Source organism: Musca vetustissima, unplaced genomic scaffold, assembly GCF_032173495.1.
Source record: "Musca vetustissima isolate MV318-11 ecotype Yass unplaced genomic scaffold, APGP_CSIRO_Mvet_v1 utg72455, whole genome shotgun sequence".
Classification (NCBI taxonomy): domain Eukaryota; kingdom Metazoa; phylum Arthropoda; class Insecta; order Diptera; family Muscidae; genus Musca; species Musca vetustissima.
Genome location: NW_026879236.1, coordinates 12,473 through 26,990, shown reverse-complemented (window position 1 = coordinate 26,990; position 14,518 = coordinate 12,473). Strand labels below are relative to the sequence as shown.

Sequence of the window (14,518 nt, the reverse complement as noted above, 5' to 3'; positions counted from 1 at the left end):
GAGAAGACCAGAAGGTCTTCTATAGAAGACCAGTAGGTCTACTTATAGAAGACCAGAAGGTCTACTTATAGAAGACCAGAAGGTCTTCTTATAGAAGACCAGTAGGTCTACTTATAGAAGAAGAGTAGGTCTTATGTAGAAGACGAGTAGGTCTTCTTATGAAGACCAGTAGGTCTAATAATAGAAGACCAGAAGGTCTTATTATAGAATACCAGAAGGTCTTATTATAGAATACCAGAAGGTCTTATTATAGAAGACCAGAAGGTATTCTTATAGAAGACCAGAAGGACTTCTTACAGAAGACCAGAAGGACTTCTTATAGAAGACCAGAAGGTCTTATTATAGAAGACCAGAAGGTATTCTTTTAGAAGACCAGAAGGACTTCTTATAGAAGACCAGAAGTTCTTTTTATAGAAGAGCAGAAGGTCTTATATAGAAAACCAGAAGATCTTCTTAAGAGACCAGAAGGTCTTCTTCTTATAGAAGATTGCGGGGTCTTCTTATAGAAGAGCAGACGGTCTTCTTTTAGAAACCCACAAGATCTTCTTATAGAAGCCCAGAAAGTCTTCTTATAGTAGTCCAAAAAGGTCCTCTAATAGAAGACAAGAGGATCTTTTTATAGAAGCCCAGAAGCTCTTCTTATAGAAGCCCAGAAAATCTTCTTATAGAAGCCTAGACGGTCTTCTTATAGAGGGGCAGAAGGTCTTCATTCAGAAGCCCATGATTTCATCATAAGGAAGATCTTATTGAAGACCTGAATCTTCTATTAGAAGCCCAAAAGGTCTCCTTATAGAAGCCTAGAAGGGCTTCTTTTTATAGAATACCAACGCGTATATCGCGTTTATAGTATAGAAAATCACAAGGTCTTCTTCTTATTGAAGAGGAAAAGGTCTTATGGAAGACCAGAGGGTCTTCCTTTAGGAGCTCAGAAAGTCTTCTTATAGAAGTCCAAAAGATGTTCTTAGAGAAAACTAGAGGGTCTTCTTTTTATAGAGGACCAGAAGGTCTTAAACATGAATGTCTGCTTACAGAAGTCCAGAAGGTGTTTTTCTTATAGAAAACCAGTTGAGAAGGTCCTTTTTTTAAAGAAACCAGAAGGTATTTTCATAGAAACCCCGATGGTCTTCTTATTGATCAGAAGATCTTGTTAAAGAAGGCCAGAAGGTCATCTGATAGAGTACAGAATAAAAAGGGGTGGTCGTCTTCTAGAGACCCAGAAGATATTTTTTAGAAAATCAGAAAATCTTATTCTAGAAGTCCAGAAGGTCTTTAGAAAACAACTGACCTGGAAGACAAGTCAGTTGTTTTCATTCTTATTGAATATCAGAATGTGTTCTTTGTGAGACCAAAATTACTTTGTATAGAAAATCAAGTAACCTTCTTATGGAAGACCAGCTGGCCTTCTCATAGAACAATAGCTGGTAGAAGAGTAGAAGATATTCTCATAGAAAGAGTTTTTAAATGCAGAGCCAAAGAAAATATTACAAGATAGAAGACCAGAAAATGTTCTTGTAGAAAATCTGATGCTATTATTGTAGGATACCAGCCCCGCCTTCTTATAAAGGACCCTCTTATAGTAAACCAGCAGACATGTCTTATAGATTCTCTTGATTAGATATTTCCACTCAACTTTCCAGATACTTATAGCTCGATCCTTCAGCACTAAATATTATTATCACAAATTCTGATAACTCTGCAGTGGTTATTTCAATCCCCTCTTGAATTGGGAAAGTCCGCATCGTCAATGAAATCGCACAACAAATCGCAAAAAAATAACACGCTAGACTTCAGGTGACCGCTTTGTTTAGATAATTTTGAATAACAATTTTTGTTTTGTTTTCAACATGTGCGATGTTAGATTAGCGCTGGTTGGCGTTTAGTGATCAAAATGTATATAAAAAAATAAAAAAATGCGATTCTAAAAACGCAAAACAAAACAACAACAACAGGGTGGAAGGTAAAAAAATAGAAAATTTAACAAAACATAACATTATGGCTAACCGCAAAAATATACAAATATATGTATATATAAATTAATATGTATATATATTCATATATATTTTTACAATATGTATATGTATTAACAACATTTTACTGTCAGTCACATTTGTTTATAAAAAAAATCCGTTTAAAACAACCACCCACCCGGCGCTGTGACCGATTGGTCAACGAAACTCCCGCATCATTTCGTAGCCCCAAAAAACGCACACCATCGCTTAGAAAAAAGTATTCAGAATGATTTTGCAAAAAAATCGGGGGAACAATTTAAAATCACAACAATAGAAAATACACTAACAATGGTCATGCAAAAACGTGCTAAAAATAAAATTTACATTAACAACAACAAAAGAGCAAATTTAAAAAAAATTCCACCAAAATTATTAACCGAGATAACAGCTTCATTAAATGGTTTCATTCACGCTGTCTAAATGAAAGTTTACAGATATTAAAATGTGTTCTATTTTATGCCTAGTGAGATTGATAGAGGGGGAGGGGAGGAGGGTGGTTGCGGAATGTTCTATAATTATCGTAGTGAATTCAAAACAGGAAGACTTCACACGGAATTGTATAGAAACTGATATGCATTGAAGATATTTGTTGAGGCGGATATATGTATGTAGGTGTTCGATAAGAAGGTTGACTGAACAATATGAAGACATGGACCTAGGCTTCGGTAATAAGACCTGTCGGAATTTTATAAGAAGAATATTCCTACGGGTTCTCCCTGAGAAGACCTACAAGTGTTTTAAAAGTTCTCATGTTCGTTAGGCCATCTCTAAGAATACCTACACAGGTCATGTATAAAATACCCACTAGTATTTTAGAAGAAGGCCCACTAGTATTTTAGAAGATGGCCCCTGGGTTTTCTATAAGAATATCTAATGGTCTTTTAAATGAAGACCTACTGATCCTCCATAAGAGGGTCAACTGGTATTCCATTGGACTTTTAACTAAACCAAAATATCTACCGAATCAAAATATCTTTCAATGAGACGACTCACTCATATGTAAGAATGTCCACTGATCCTCTATAGAAGACCAAGCCACTGGTCCTCAATAATAAATATGGACTTCGATAAGAAGACTCATTAGTTTTCTATCCCACGGTACCGAGAATTTTTCATGAAATTTTGCATGGTCTCGGTCTTCTGTAAGAAGACCAAATGGCCTTTTATAAGAAAACCAACCGGCCTTCCATAAAAAGACCCATTGGTCTTCCTTAAAATCCCCTGATGATCCACTGGTCTTCTTCTTTTAGAAGTCCCACTGACCCTCTTTAAGAAGTCCCAGTAACCGTCTATAAGTAGACCGAAAAGTTTACTATAAGAAGGCCCAATGCTGTTTTATAAGTAAACCTACCGACCAGGAGACCTAGTTATCTTCCATATGAGATTCTAGATTTCTATAACACCACCCACTTGTACTCGGTCTTTCATAAAAAAATCTCTGGTCTTGTACAAGAAGTATAGGAATCACTGGTATCTATTTTATAAGAATAATGACTGGTCTTCTATAAGAAGTTCCAGTGGTTTTCTAAAAAAATAAATCCTTGATTTTCTATAGAAGAAGCATTGGTCCACTGTTCCTCTATCGAGAATTTATTAAAGAAATTTTGCATGACCCTCGGTCTACTTTAAGAAAATCCACTGGTTTTTCAATAACAATGCCAACTGATCTTCCATAAGAAGATCCATTAGTCTTTTTTAATATGTCCTGGTCTATAAAATTACCCACTGATCTTATCTAAGTAGTCCCACTAGTCTTCTAAAAGAAGATTATATAACAGGATCCGCAGGATTTCTATAAAAAGGCCAAATGGTATTCAATAAGTAGACCCACTGGTCGTCTATAGCAAGACCAAATTTTGTCTAACCAAATCGATAGCCTGCCGAATTCTATCTTTAAGGTTTTAATTTGGGGTTTTGGCCTCAAAGGAAAAACGTCTCAATACATCAAATCTCAAGACATCGGTGAGAAATTCTAATCACCTCGTGATGTCCGGATACTTTTCCCCTAAAAAAGAAATTATCATCCGATAATTCACCATAATTGTCACAGATTCAGTTCAGGGTTAGACCTCGGTCTCTGTTGCTGCTTTCGATTTAAGCCTTTCATGATTTATATACATTTCTATAATGGCCCATGACGGCTCTTTATTTCGACTATGCTATAATTAAATAAAGACCCATGACGGCTCCTTTCTTTGGTTTGGTTAAAATCACTTTGTTTTCAATAAAGACCAACGATGACTATTTCGGTTTGTTTAAAACAACCTTTCCTTGGATAAAGGCCCACATCGGGTCTTTTTTCATTTTGTTTAAAATCACTTTTCTTCGGATAAATGCCCACGACAGCTTCTTTTTCTCGGTTTGGTTAATCACTGATAATTATAAAACACTTTCTTCACCAACTGTACACCAAAGCTACTTCCTTTTTCTCCGCTGTTGACTTCTCTTACCTAGGTTGGCCGCTCTGAACTGAGTGATCAGGAGCCCGGTTTTTCTCTCCCTTTTATACACTTGGTTGACTTCTCTTACCTAGGTTGGCCGCTCTGAACTGACTGATCAGGAGCCCGACTTTTCTCTCCCTTTTATACACTTGGTTGCGAATTCCAGGATGCTTTCAGCGGCCTTCCCGAAGTCGAAACTGTGCTGCGTGGCCTCTCTGTTAACGGGAACTTGTTTACGAACATTGTATCAAGGTTAACGGGAACATGTTTATATCTTCATCAGAATTTAATTTTCAAATAATCATTTTGGACACAAATGGACTACTCTGTTTTGTTCAATTCATCGATGAGGAATTTTCGTTAACAATGCAATATTTAACTATTTTGAAGGACTTCCAATTAGCAAAGACACAATCAATCAGGTTGGGCGTCTTGGGTTCATGTGTTAACGTAACTTTCTGAGCCTTAAGGCACAAGTCTTTAAAAAAAGCACGCCTATGGTCCTTGCAGAAATATTCTTTAAGAATCCATGCTTATAATTCTGATGGCCATTAAAAAATATACATGTTTTAATACTCACCCATATAGTCCTGAAGTCTCCTGAGAAAATATCCTTTAAAAAATCTACGCGTTTTTGACGTACTGGTATTCTAAAAAGTACCGACAGTACTTTTCTATGAATAACTAGTGAATAGGAAGGGCTTAGCTATTCTTTAAAGAAGGTCTCATGCTCTTCATAAGGAAAGTCTTTCACTCTTTCACCATAACTCTCTGTACAAAAAAGCTGATTTTTCCTTAAAATATTCTTAATTTATATTCTTTATTGGAACCCCCAGGTCTTATCTTCTCGATAATTCCAACAAACAAATCACATCTAGTCATCAGCTGATTACAACATTTAAATAATTCTCGTTTGTGGTTTTTCTATGGTTGTTTACAAAAATGATTCATTGGTATTCTCTTCATCACCTCTCTCTCTCTCTCTCTCTGTATCCATCTCTCCCAATGAATGTATGTCTCTTTGAAAATTGTTTGTTTAATACATTGTATTAAACATATTGTATTAAATACAACGACATACATCTTTTTTTTATTACTAGGCCCCATGGCGATCTTCTTACCTTCCTTCCATTCCGCTAAACATTACGCCTACCCACCAAGTATGCCACACACATCTCCTCCTCTCCCACTCCCTTTCGGTTATTAATTGTGAATGAATAAATTTCCATCCAATTACGGCATTTCATCGCGTCATCACAGTCAACCATCCGATGGCTCATTTCAAGAAGACGGCAAGCAAAACGGTAAAGGCGTCGAGTCATAACAAGATGGTGCGGCGCAGAGCCGATCTGCCCCCACAAACAAAGGCAAACAACATGCTGTTCTCTAAATTAAGAGAAACAGAGAGTGGCGAGAGAGATTACCTCGTGTAATAAATGATTCATGGTTCATATTTTTAACCATATAATTGATCAGAGTGTATTTCTAATAATTTTTGTTTGCAAATTCTCGTTGTTTAGCAAAACAACGCAAATACAAATTGTTATTATTATGCAAAAACAATAACAACAAAAAAACACACACAAGTTGCTGAAATAACTCATCATAACAAGCAAAGAAATAAAAATAACCAAAATATGCCGTCGAAATGCAAAACGTCAATGGCATCAAAGAGCGGCGTATCGAGAGAAAAATACAATAAAAATTATTACATCATTAGACATCACAAGAATACAAATAAAACCAGTAAGGAAAGTAGTAAAGTCGGACTGGGCCGACTATATGATACCCTTCACCACTTTGGGTATATTCTACATATGTATCCTAACAGACGACGCGTGTTTGTTACATTATCTATATCTGAACCGATTTCAGGGAAACTTGTCAGAGACTAATTTATATTACATCAGTACGTTGTGTCAATCGGCTTTGCTATGGATCTTTTCACGAAGCTTAGCAACCCTATACCAAAATTCATGCAAATCGAAAGGTATATATAGGGACTTTGGTGCACCAGTTACATAAAATCGGACGAACATATATATGGGAGTTATATCTAAATCTGAAACGATTTTTACGAAACTTTGCACACATCATTCTAGACTTAATTCAGTACGCTATGCCAAATTATGCCGGTTAAATCTTAACCGATTTTCACAAAACTTGGCAGACATCATTCTAGCCCTTATTCATTACTCTGTGCCAAATTTCGTGCAACTTAAAGGATTTCCAGGGACTTTCGTGGACTACTTACCTAAAATCGGGCGAAGCTATATATGGGAGCTATATCTAAATCTGAACCGATTTGCACGAAACTTTGCACACATCATTCTAGACTTTATTTAGTAGGCTATAACAAATTTTGTGTAAATCGAAAGATATATAGGGACTTTGGTACACCATTTACCATAAATCGGACGGAAATATATATGGGAGCTATATCTAAATCTGAACCGATTTTTCCCAATTCGTCCTTGGGCCAAATAGGTGAGCTGTGCCAAATTTTATCCAAATCGGATCATAAATGCGACCTGTACTTTGTTTACAATTTAACACCAACGGACCGACGGACAGACGGACGGACATGCATAAATCGACTCAGAAAGTGACGGATATTTCCATATTCCTTGACCGGAAAAAGTCTGTGATATCCACGAGGTAGTGGTTCAGCCTCACGCAAATGTCATCATCATCCTGACGTCATAATCGTACAATCATTTACATATGTTACGATCTTTATGTCGTCCAATGGTCGTGGAATTCCAGAGAGGTAGATGTTAAACAGTTCCGGAGATACCACCACGGAAAATTTTGTGTTTTGTTTTTCCTACGAAAAACCATGAATGTTGGTCTTGGTCTTATTTGTTTAGTCCCCATATTACGCTACATTCCACATTTCAGTATTTTGGCGAGATTGGGCACGTGTTTCAATGAAATGGGCCGTAATCCATCCTTCCAAATTATCAATATTTGCCAAAGTTTCTGGGTAGCCTCCATATAATGGTACTACTCATTGTTCTAGGTTTTTTTGGTATGATTTTTCAGGTTTTCATTGGGTGTCAAAAATATTTTTAAACAATTTTCAAGATGTTTCCAAGTTTTGAGAATGGTTCGGATCCTAAATATGTTCCGAACCTTTTTCATATTCCGAATTTCCGCATCGACGCGCCTATAATTTAACTTATCGGAATACACAAGAAAATTTTCAATATAAGACAATGTAGGTGGGGGGTATACCTAACGATATTTTTACATGTTTATGGTCAGAATTAGCTGATTCGTGGGGGTTATCGAGGACATAGGGCAGATCGTTTTGGATTTGGTTATGAAAAAGTACATAAAAGGCTATGACTTTTGACTGATCTTGTTTTTCATTATTAACGGCATGCAGAAAAAACCTTCTCAGCATTTATCTGTGGAATTTTTCTTTGAATACCATATTCCGGTCCGATTTTTTAACAAATTTTTTTTTTTGAAGAATCGTATTTGAAATTGACAACACCTCTTATTTAAGGTGCATATTTTTCAAGTTCATTTTTTTGTTTTCTTTCTGCATTTCTTCCGATTATTAAATAATAACATTTTTTTTGGAAATGTTGTCTTCAGAATGTACCCCGGGCTTCACTTGTTGTTGAGGAAATTATTCCGATAAAAAAATAACAACATACCTTGTGCCAACAATAACAACAGCAAAGCAGATAATTTCCTCCCTGCTTTAGAACTGATGTTGTTTTCGTTTTCTTTCGTATTTGAGCACATTGTTACGTTTATTGTTTTTTCTTCTTCACTTTTTTTTTAATTTGCCATCTTCTTTCAATTTTTTGTTTTGGTTTCTGGTTCGAAAACATTTGTCTAAACAAAATATTGCGTTGGTGGGTGATTAGAAATTAAAAAAAGAAAAACAGTACACAAAAAGAAGAAATGTTGTGTGTAGATGACATAGTTTTTGTTGTTATTGTTTTTTTTAGTTGAGGAAGAGTTGCCAGATGGGTGGAGGGGGATTTATAAATTGCGTTGCAATTAATAAAGAACACAAATTTGATGTTCCATATAAATTGGTATTCTATTATTTCTATAAAGAATTTTTATCTATATATTTTTTAAAAGGAGACCTCGTTCTGTTCTATGTAAAATATTGTTATTAAGTGGATCTTTATTAAGTTAGCTCTTCTCTAATAGGAAAAAGAACGATTTTCTTTAAAGAGTTTCCAACATTTTTCCAAAAAAATAAAGAAATTATATAGCTCTACTCTAAATGATATACCAAAAACCCCATCATTGTTTACCATATAGGAGACCTATCGCCGTTCTATAAAGAAAATCTAAGTCTCTTCTAAATTTCCAGCAGGAAATTTTTAAAAATATATTTATGGCTCACTAGGATCACAGAAGTAGAGAGTAAATCTAGAAAGCGTAATATGTGCTTCGTTCCATAACCCTCAAGAATCTTTTGTTAATAGTTATCGATTTTTTTTTAAATTTGAAAAAATACCTGTACTCAAAGTACAGGAACAGACCAAATTTCAGAAAACTATTTTCTACTTTCTTTCCTGGGAGCTCAGAAAATCATTTTTGAAAAATATTATTTATTTAAAAAAATAATATTCATGCCTTGCTATGATGTAAGAAAAACATAGAACTATCTTCGGCTTGCTGGGATCTTAGAATATATATTTTTCTGAAATCTCAGAGAAATATACAAGTCTCTCTGGGATCCCAGACAAATATTTTTCAATCTTGTTGTTATGTTAGAAAAATAACAAATTCTTGCAGGGATGTCAGAAAAGTACTTAAAAAATCCACACCTTGGGATCTCAGAAAAATATTTAAACAAATTCCAAGCCTTGCTGGGATCTGAGAAAAAGTTTTAGGGATCTCAGAAATATATTTTTAAACCATATACGCCTTACTGAGATCTCTGAAAAATATGTTCAATATTGTTGGGATTTCAGAAAAGCTCTCTTGGTGGGATCGTAAAATAATATATTATTTTTAAATACTAGAATTGTGAGATTCTCAGGAACATATTTAAGGAGTTCCACGCCTTACTGGGATCTCAGAATATACATTTTTCTGAAATCTCAAAGAAATATACACGTTTTCCTGGGATCCCAGAAAAATATTTTTCAATCTTGTTGTTATGTTAGAAAAACAAAAAATTCTTGCAGGGATCTCAAATAAATATCCATATTGGAATTACTATATTATCAGAAACATATTCCACGCTTGGGATCTCAGAAAAATTACGCCTAGCTGGGATCCATCTACGCCTTCCTGAAATTTCTAAAAAATATTCACACATTTCTTTGATCTTAGAAAAACACAATTTAACAATACCCCAGTCTTGTTGGGATCTCAGAAAAATATTACATTTTTGCTGGGATCTCAAGAACTTATTTTATAAATATTCACTCCTTGGCGGGACCTTAAAAAAATATTTTTGAAATACTAAAAATTGACAGATTCTCAGAAACATATTAAAAAAAATCCCCGCTTTGCTGGGATCTCAGACAAATAAAAAAATCACTCCTTGCTGGGATCTCAGAAAAATATTAAAAATTCACGCCTCAGAAAAATTTTAAACCAATTTTTACGCCCTGCTGAGGGATCTCAGAAAAATCAACATTTCACTTATTGGAATCTCCGAAAATAGTCATCCCTTGCAGGGAGTTCAGAAATGTGTTTCTTTTAAAATATGCACGTCTTCCTGGGATCTCAGAAAAATATCCGCTCGTCAGGAAAACATTATATTAAAAATAACTACGCATTATTGGAAACGCGTCTTGATGGAAACTCCACGCCTTGTTGTCTCAGAAAAGTATTTTTTTTTAATTCAGTCCCGCTGGGATATCAGAAAAATATCTAAGCTTCTCTGTGGAAAATATTACGTCTAGGTAGGGTCTAAGAAAATAATCAGCCCTTGCTGGGAGCTCAGAGAAAATGTTTTATATGCTAGCTTCTTGAAATTTCCGAAAATATCCACATTTTACTGGGATCTCACAAAAAATATTTTGTTTTTTGAAAATATAAACGCTTTGTTTCGATCCCCGAAAAATATTCAGTGCTTGCTGGGAGCTCAAAATATTATATTTAAAAATATCCATATTGGGATCTCAGGAAAATATTTATAAAATAACAGCATTTTATAGAACAGCATTTTAAAAATATCGATGCTCTGCTGGGTATTAGAAATTATATTGTAGCTTTGCGAAATAATTTTTAATACATATTATTATATGAATAAATTTTCAAAATTGACTTCCGCTATTTTTTATTTTTTCTTATTAATAATTTTTTTAGTCTATTTTTTATTTCATTTTTCGATTCAAATGATTCAATTTCTATTAATAAAATACATCTAAACAAATAATTGAGATGTTGTGTATTCTTTTTTCCCCTTTTGTCTTTGATATATAACTTCAGGAAAGTAATTTGATAAGATAACAAAATAATTGTGGAAAATTATAAATATGATATATAATAGTTTTTTTTAATTAATTTCTTTTCATGTTACTTCCTCCTGCTGCTACCTGTCATCGGTTTTCTTCGATCTTCCAACAGTTGCATCGTCAAAAATTTGAAAGAAAGCAAACCAATCGCCAAAATAAATCATCACCAATTTGCAATCGAGAAAAAAAATATTTAAACAAAATTCTGTTATTTTCCTGTTACGCGGAAAATAAAACTCAAGAATTATGGTGAATAGTAGTAGTAGTAGTGGTAATAAACCGCCGAAAATGAAGCTGAAGCAACAGTCACAGCAACAAAATGAAAATGTTGCAGCAAAATCGGCGTCAAATGAAAACACAAATCAGGCACAGAAATCGACACAAATTGAAGCCAATGGAAATTCCACAACGTCAAAACAATTGGGACAAAAGACACAGAATGGACAACAAACAGTGACCACACCTGCATCAACAACAACACCAACATCCCAATCAGTTACACAGACCCCCAAACAGGCCAAAAATCAACAACAGCAGCAGCAACAGAAGAATCAAAGCAACAACAACAATAAAAACGGCAACAACTCTAACAATAACAAAGGTCGCAACAGTGTCAATAACAACAACAATAACAGTAATAATAATATCAGCGCCAATAACAATAAATCACAAAATAAATCTAATCAAAATTCTAAAAATTCGGGACAGAAGTCCAACAAAAACAAACAACAACAACAGCAGCAGAGTAATTCGGAAAATACCAATCCCGGTGGCAAGGCGGGGAAATACGTCAAATCCACGTCATATCGTAACTCCTCACACAGTTATGCCCAGACCGTGGGTGGCAACTCCAAGAAGACCTACAACAAACCTCAACCCTTGGCCGCCTTCAATGATAATCTGCCGCTGCCCCGCAGGAATTCGAAAAATTCCCAAAAGAATGTCACAAATGAAAATCAAAATCCCAATGTACAAAAATCCGGAGGAGGAGGAGGAGGCGAAGTGCAAAAAGACAAATCAAAACAGCCTAGCCCTGCCGATCTCTTAACTGCAGCCCTAACCAAATCCTGTGCCAAATGTCAAAAACCCACAGCATTGGCTGTGAGCAACGGCAACGAATACATGGACCAAAATAATTGCAACACCATAGGACATCACTTGAATCCCAAACAATATCGTAAATCCAAATCCTATGTCAATTCATCGCGTTATTCCTCAAATGGTGATCTAACACAACGATCAGGGGGCTCCTCTTCGTCGTCGTCGTCCAACAATCACAACAATAATCGCCATCACTATCATCGTTCACAAAGTGATCGTCGCAATTCGTTTGATCGTCACTTTGCCGAACGCAACAAGAATTTCGTACCCATCGAAGCTCCGGCTCGGCCAATTTTGGCCTCATCTAATATTGCAGCTGTCATCGCCGATACCGAGAAAATGGTGATAATTGAACGTCTGGGGAAAGGACGGCATACGTATCCCATAATGCAGGTAAGTGCAGAATAGGTCACTTATAATAATGGGACACTTTGAGTGTAAAATCAAGACTTCGATAAGATTTTAAAAATACACTTTTTAAGTACATTTTAAAAGAATATTATAATAAACCAACGCTTACTGGGATCTCAGAATATTAAAAAATCTACGCATTGCTGGGTTCAAATAAAAATCTCGGAGAAATATTAAAAACCCTCGCATTGCTGGGATCAAAGAAAAATATTGAAAACATCCACCCCTTGCTTGAATTTCAGTTTTTTTAATATTCTCAATTCTCAGGATCACAGAAAAAAATTAAAAAATATATTTCACGTTGCTGGGATATAAGAAAAACGCCATAATGGAATATAAGAATTGTTTTTTATATTTTCGCCTTGCTGGGATCTCAGAAAATTATTTAAAATAATTCACGCCTTTGCTGGGATCACAGAAAAATGTTCTAAAAAAATATTCTCACCTTGCTCGGATCTCAGAAGAAAGAATCCACGCCTTACTAGGATATCAGAATAATATTTTTTTCTAGGAGTTTTGCCTTGCTGGGATCGCAAAGAAATATTTTTATTACTAGAAAATATTTAAAAACAATGCTGGAATCTCGGAAAATGATTCGAAAAATTAAAACTATTCTGGGATTTCAGAAAAATATTTTTAAAGAATTCAATTCTTGCTGGGGTAATAGCAAAATATTTTTAAACAACTTGCTTGGATCCCAAAGAAATATTTTTGAAAAAATCCACGACTCTGAAAATATGTCTGGGAGCTCAGAAATTAATTAAAAATATATACACCTCCATCTTGTTGCGATCTCAGTAAAAAAATATATTTTTCAATCCTTGCCTTTATGTGATCTAAATAAATATTTTTTTTTAAATCCACAACTTGCTGGGATCTCAGAAAATTATTTAAAATAATCCACGCTTTTGCTGGGATCACAGAAAAATATTCTAAAAAAATATTATCACCTTGCTAGGATCTCAGAAGAATATTTTTTAAATATATTCTCGCCTCGTGGATATTTAAATATAAAATTATATTTTAAAATCCACGCCTTACTGGGAAATATATTTTATAATAGAAGTTTTGTCTTGATGGGATCGCAGACAAATATTTTTATTACTAAAAAATATTTAAAAATAATGCTGGAATCTCGGAAAAATGATTCGAAAAATTTGAAACTATTCTGGGATTTCAGAAAAATATTTTTAAAGAATTCAAATCTTCCTGGGGTAATAACAAAATATTTTTTGCTTGGATCCCAAAGAAATATTTTTGAAAAAATCCACGACTCTGAAAATATGTCTGGGAGCTCAGAAATGCATGCTTGCTTGGCATGTGCAAATTTGATTTTAAAAATATCTACACCTCCATCTTGTTGCGATCTCAATAAAAAATATATATAATTTTCAATCCTTGCCTTTATGTGATCTAAATAAATATTTATTTAAAAATCCACAACTTGCTGGGATCGCAGAAAAATATTTGTAAACTCAAATCATGCAGGTGCCGATGTTTGAACTTCTCTGTTTTTTGTTCAATATTCCTTTGTTTTCCCGGAATAATTAATTTTGTAATGATGGCACGGGGATTTTTTTTGTTTAAATTCTCCCTACGATTTGATTTACATTTGAGTACAACGCTCTACTATTTTTGTTGTTGTTTTCATAGTTCATTAGAAGTTAACAAAACAACATATAATATATTACCCGATAATGGGTGAAGTACCCTGTCAATCAATTGAATGGAGTTGTACTCTGTTTTTTTATTTTTATAAATTATAATTAATTTTAATAATACGTCAATGCGGGGTTTGGAATAATACCTGATACGTATGTTTCGTATGTTGTAGAATCGAGATAATTTTAAAGGCACAGAATTGAGGGGGGACATATTGGTATTTTGAAAATGTGTATTGGATTTTCTCTGCAGAATTTCCAGCTCAAATGTAATTAGGTTTTCAAAGCTTCTTTCACAATGTCAAATCAAAACCGATTACCAGGAAAGTACAAACGTCAGTCGGACCGACTATAGGATACCACTCACATCCTTGGGTATATACAAGAGATGCTTCTAAGGATATATATGACAGCTATAGCTAAATTTGATTTCAACAAAACTTGAG

The 14,518-nt window shown here is 34.5% G+C and overlaps 1 protein-coding gene across 1 annotated transcript; it reads left to right on the top strand.

Moving 5' to 3' along the window:
* Positions 1-11,145: 11,145 nt before the first annotated feature.
* Positions 11,146-12,393, top strand: LOC133324033 (probable serine/threonine-protein kinase mkcB; the record flags this gene model as incomplete). Its single annotated transcript, XM_061532921.1, has 3 exons — positions 11,146-11,415; positions 11,608-11,812; positions 11,885-12,393. Coding segments are annotated over exons 1-3 (984 nt in total), but the record flags the coding sequence as incomplete, so codon positions are not given.
* Positions 12,394-14,518: the final 2,125 nt, after the last annotated feature.